Here is a 6,125-nt window from a genome sequence, read left to right as displayed (position 1 = left end):
CTTCACCTCAGCCTTCCAAGTAGCTGGAACAACAGGCATGCGCCACCATGCCCAGCTAATTTTTTTATTTATTGTAGAGATGAGGTCTCACCAAGTTGCTCAGGCTGGTCTCGAACTCGTGAGCTCAGGCAATCCTTTCACCTTGGCCTCCCAAAGTGCTGGGATCATAGGCTTGAGCCACCGTGCCAGCCATCATTTCTGATACTTTTAAATATTGAAGAAAATCAACAAGTATGAAGGAAACAGAACCCAACACTTAATAGACTGAAAGGCTGTTCTGGCCTCACTTACCTGGTGGAAGCCCAGATAGTCCACAATCGTGGCCGATGCATAGAATATCATCCCTTCTGCACTCACGACCAGAGCAAAGCCATTGAGAGACTAGAAAAAACAAAAGGTTGAGTTGGCCCACCCAAAATGAAATAGCTCAGGCTCTGTTTAATTTAAAGTTTCAACCCTTCCCCTCTCTAGTCCATACTCATAACCTTCAGAAAGGCAGACTTTCCATGTATTGATCACCGTTGTGTAACAGGCTCCTAGTTAACTCGTGACATGGGAGGTTGGCCATAGTGTATAAGGCTAAGGATGTGCACTCTCCTTTTCCTAAGAAGCATAAAATGTTGTTTTACCAATGATAAGCTTCATTCTGGCACGAGAGCGAGACACCATCAGGTCGTGGAATGAAGCAGGAGCCTCCGTGCAGACCTTTCTGCTCAGACCTTCTTCCACACACTACTTTGGGATACTTCTTGCCTTTTCTAAGAATCTTTATCATGAAAATATTGAACTCCATAAAGTGCTCTTTCTATATGTACTGAAATAATCACAAATTTTAACTTTGGTTTCCTAGTTGATTGGTTTTCTGAGGTGAGGCATTCTTAGAATTATGGGGTAAGCCCTATCTTATTTATGAATTTTTAAATGCTGTTAGAATTAATTAAGTTCACTTGGGAGTTATTCATTAGGTTTAAAACTGGCCTCTGGCTTCTCTCCTTATTTTGGTGTCAAGCATACACAGCTGCTAAGACCCTCTTCTTTGGTTTTCTGGATCTATTTATGATGAAAACGATGTATTCCCCCTGGAGAGTCTGATTCACTTCACCTTGAAGACCATCTAATTTGGGAACATTTTGGGGAGATTGTGTGTGAAACGGGAGAGAGATTCTAACATCATGTCACTTTATTTAGGAGTTAGTATATTCAAGTTTTTAATTTTTTCTTACACCAACTATAGCATCTTAAATATTTTATAGAAATGCATCCATTTCATCTTGACTTAAAATTCATTAGTGTATGTTATTCATAACATTTTTATGATTGTTAAACCTTAGTTATATCTGTAATTATTGTGGGATTTTTGGAGGGTGGAAACTGGAGAAAAGCAAGACATGTGACTGCATTGAACTTGACATGAAGTCTTCCTTTATCTGAAAAGCAAGCCCTACAACTCCATATTCCAGTAGCCTCCCAGAATCATCATTAGTGAAGATGCATGAGAGACCACAGCCACTCGATCCCATGATTAGTGAGCATTCCATCCACCCATCCATCCATCCATCCATCCATGTATCTACCCATCCAGCCTTATCACCATCATTACCATAATGATGATGGTAGCCAACACTGAGCAGACATTGGAGAGCATTGGTGCACTAAGTGGAATTTCTTGCTCAATCTCACATCACCCCTCTAAAGTAAGAATAGTTATGGTTTCTTTCGGCCAGTGTAGAAAAGGTGAGAGGGTTGAGGCACCTGGACACTGAAATTATAAATGTTTCTTTCAATTTGTATCTTTGAAACACAGATATTTAGAGACTCTACTAAGTTTGTGCCTATCAACAAAATATCATATTTCCCTTAAATTTAGATCATGCTGGGTACTTTCCCCCTTTTTTCTTTTCTCAGAATCTTTGCCTACTTGAAACCAGATACACTATTTTACCATTATAGTTTTCATTTCTCTGATTACATTTCATACATTCACTGGTAACCTGTATATCTTTGGTAAACTGCCATGTATGTCATGCTAAGTTTTCTACTAGGGTTTAGAAATATTAATTTCTAAGAACTTTTAAAACACTAGCATTGGAGATTTCTAGGCAGCCAAGGATAATTGTGGTCACTGAAATCCAAACCCCTCCACATTATAAAAAAATGATGGAAAACAGTAAGAACAAGTATAACTATACAAACCTAAGACTGCATCATAATGAAGTCACAAAAACTGATGAACTGAAAATTATACATGCACAGAACAGTCAATATCAAATCCCAATGAGTTTAAAGTCATTGCTACAAAAGATACAAAGCATATAATCTCTCCTCAAGAAACGAAAGAGCCAATTAAATAGAATGTAAGCAGGAGGGAAACAAAGTAAAAATAATAGTCAAACATCCATCAAAAATCATTTTATAGACATTGGCAAGCTTATCCTAAAATTCATTCAGTAAGTCCCCTACATGCCAATGAGTTCCATTCTGAGAGCATGTTCGTAAGTCCAACAAAGTTAGCTTAGATACCCAACTAACACAACCAGCTGTCTAGGATTGTACTGCAATAGGTGTATAATACTTTTCACACAAATACATAAAAAACAAACACCAAAAAAGAAAACATTTATAATCTTACAGTATAGTACCTTGAAAAGTACAGCAGTACGGCACAGCACAACAGCTGGCATACTGGGGCTGGCATCAGGTGAACAGGCAAGATGAGTTATGGACTGGAGGAGGGAAAAGAGGTAGGAGACGGTAGAGCTAAAGGATCACCACCAACAGGAGACAGAGGGCAAGACAAACGTGGCTGGGCGTGTGAACACACATTGCATCTTTGAAAGTTTGCAAGTGGAGGTTTGCATGTAAGGGACTTAGTGTATAGAAACTCAGAAGACCTAGCCTTGCAAAAGAAATCTTGTTAAAGTAGAACAAAATTGGCTAGTCATGGAGCCTGAGGTAAAATTTGACTCTTTGAAAAAAATTAATAAAATCAATAATCTGATAGCAAGACGCATCAAGGAAAAAAAAATTACTAACACCATGAGGATACATCATTATAATCCTACAAATATTAAAAGAATAATAAGAAAATATTTGAATACCATTTATTACACAATTTAAATGAAATGGGGAAATTCCCTGAAATATGCAAATTAACAAAAGGGATACAAGAAGAACTAGAAAATATAAATAGCATAATGCCTATTAAACAAATTAAATTTCTAATAAAAACCTTCCCACAAAAAGATATGACCCACATAAAAAAGCACAAAATATTCAAGAATAAATCTAATAAAACACATGAAAGATCTGTATATTGAAAACTATGAAATATTGCTAAGAAAAGATCTAAATAAAAGAAGAGACATGCAATGTTCCTAGGCTGACTCAATATAGTTAGAATGCCTTGTCTTCCTAAATTAATCTATAGATACAATTCAATACCAATCAAAATCACAGTAGGGTTTTTTTTTTTTTTTTTGTCTTTTTGTAAAAACTGACAAACTGGTTCTAAAATTTATATAGAATTGCAGAAGACCTAGCCTTGTTAAAGAAATGTTGTTGTAGAAGAACAAAATTGGCTGGGCATGGTAGCTCATGCTTGCAATCCTAGCCCTCTGGGAGGCCAAGGTGGGAAGATTACTTGAGGTTAGGCATTTGAGACCAGCCTGGGCAACACAGTGAGACCTCATCTCTATAAAAAATAGTTAGCCAGGCCTGGTGGTACATGCCTGTAGTCCCAGTTACTTGGGAGGCTAAGGTAGAAGGACCACTTGAGTACAAAAGTTCAAGGCTACAGTGAGCTATAATCACATCACTACACTACAGTCTGGGTGACAGAGCAAGACCCTGTCTCAAAAGAAGAACAAACTTGTAGAATTTATAAAACTTATACTAACTGACTTCATGATCTACTAGTAGTCAGGACAAGATGGCACTGGTTGTCAGGACAGATAAACTGATCTGCAGTCAAGACACTAGGTCAATCCAATGGGGGAAAAGAAAGTCTTAAACAGCATGACTGGGATAGCTAGTAAGCTGTACAGAAAAGAAAAAATGAACCTTGACTCCTATCTTATTTTATACAAAAAAATCCAAGATATATAATAGACCTAAATATAAAATACAGAGCCACAAAGTTTCTATAAGAAAAACCTAGGGGTAGGTGGATTTGGATAGGATGCAAAAACACTAGTCCCTAAAGCAAAAACTTGATAAATTGGGTTTATTTTTGTACTATATAGCAGTACAAAATAAAGAGACAAGCCATGAAGAAAAAAAGTGCAGCACATTGACAAAGCATTGTATCCAGAATATACAAGAACTTCTGCCAATCAGCAAGAAGAAGATAAGCAACTCAATTTTAAAAAATCTAATTTTCTTTAATGGGCAAAACATTTGAACAGGTACTTTTCAAAAGGAAATAGAGTGAAGCCCAGTATGCACAAGAAAATTGTTCCACATCATTAGTCATCAGGGACACACAAATTAAAGTCACATAAAGACGCCATTTTATACACACTAGGAAGAACACAGAAAGACTGACAGCATAGCATATTAGTGAAAATGAACGTATAACTGGCGGCAATGTAAAACATTGCAATCACTTTGGAATACTGTCCTACAGTTCCTTATAAAAGCAAATATATGTCTACTCTCTGACCCAGAAACTCCACTCAGTGTAATTTACCCAAGGGAAATGAGTTACGTTCACAAAGTAACATGATGCTCATAGTGGCCTTATTAATGATAATCAAAAGCTGGAAATAGCCCAAATATCTATCAACTGGAGAATAGATAGACAAATTGCAGAATAAGCATGCAGTGGAATGCTATTACATAAATTAAAAAACAATTTTTAAAAAACTGATGATCATGCAAAAACATGAATGAATCGCAAAAACATTATGTTAAATAAAAGAAACCAGATACAGAACTCAGTAAGAAATTAACATACAGATGCCAATGACCTTCATATACAAAAAATGATCAAATTAGAGAACATAATGGTGAATAAAAACCCATTTACAAAAACATTAAAGGAGCTAAAGTGCTTATAAATAAACTTAGCAGTAAGTATGAAATACATATATGAAGAAAACTTTAATAACCTCTTAAGACACCCAAAATTGTATTTGAACAAATGGGAAAACATCCCTTGGTTTTGGTCAAAATGAGTCGACATCATAAAGACACCTGTTCTTCCTAAGTGAATCAATCCACCACATACTACAATACTAATAAACACGGTGTCAGACTATTCATGGAGCTAGCAAGTTTATACCAAATATGAAAAGTAAGTATGCAATGGCAGCTGCAAAAACATGAGGAAAAATGCCAGGGGAGGGGACTGCCTTATTCAATATCAAAAGACACTCTCAAGCCTCTATAATTAAAAGTGTTTGGTAGTGGCGCACGCATGGACATATCCATCAATTGATGAGACTGGGAAGTCCAGAAACAGATCCAAGTACAAATGGAAATCTGATGCATGAAAAAGGTGTCATCAGCCGGGCTCGGTGGCTCAAGCTGTAATCCCGCGCTTTGGGAGGCCAAGGTGAGTGAATTGCCTGAGCGCACGGGTTTGAGACCTGCCTGGGCAACTTGGCGAGACCTCATCTCTACAATAAATCAAAAAAATTAGCCGGGCGTGGTAGCGCATGCCTGTAGTTCCAGCTACTTGGAAGGCTGAGGCGGAAGGATCACTGGAGCCCAGCAGGTCAAGGCTGCAGTGGGCAGGAGCGTGTCACTGCACTCCAGTCTGGACGACAGAGTAAGACTCCAACTCAAAAAAAAAGAAAAGAAAAAGGTGTTATCTCACATTGCTGGGACAGTGCTGGGCTTTTCATAAACGGTGCTATATTAAGAGATTTTGCTATTGTTGCTTTTTGTTTGTTGAATCAGAGTTGGATAATCTACAATACAAAGTCTCCTCTTTTCGTTTATTAAGTTGAGGGGGATTTCCTGATGCTAGTGTCTCACTTACTCCCGGACTGCCCGTGACAGGTAGCCCGTCCTCTCATGACACAGTTGGGAATCAATCTGCTATGATTCTATTTAGGATTGTCTTGAGCAGCTGCACAAGCGAGAAAGGGCGACACTTCTCCTTCGAACTGTCTACATCAGGC

General features: G+C 37.7%; 1 protein-coding gene across 1 annotated transcript in view; it reads right to left on the bottom strand.

The window, feature by feature from the left end:
• AHRR (aryl-hydrocarbon receptor repressor) overlaps positions 1 to 6,125 on the bottom strand; it is a 70,092-nt gene that overhangs the window by 16,107 nt on the left and 47,860 nt on the right. The window contains exon 4 of the mRNA XM_008072825.1: positions 292 to 381. Coding sequence (XP_008071016.1) covers positions 292 to 381 — 90 coding nt within the window. The remainder of the gene's footprint in view (positions 1 to 291; positions 382 to 6,125) is intronic.

Source organism: Carlito syrichta, unplaced genomic scaffold (genome assembly GCF_000164805.1).
Source record: "Carlito syrichta isolate Samal-C Ts95f unplaced genomic scaffold, Tarsius_syrichta-2.0.1 Scaffold315456, whole genome shotgun sequence".
Taxonomy (NCBI): Eukaryota; Metazoa; Chordata; class Mammalia; order Primates; family Tarsiidae; genus Carlito; species Carlito syrichta.
This window is presented reverse-complemented; position numbering and strand designations above follow the sequence as displayed.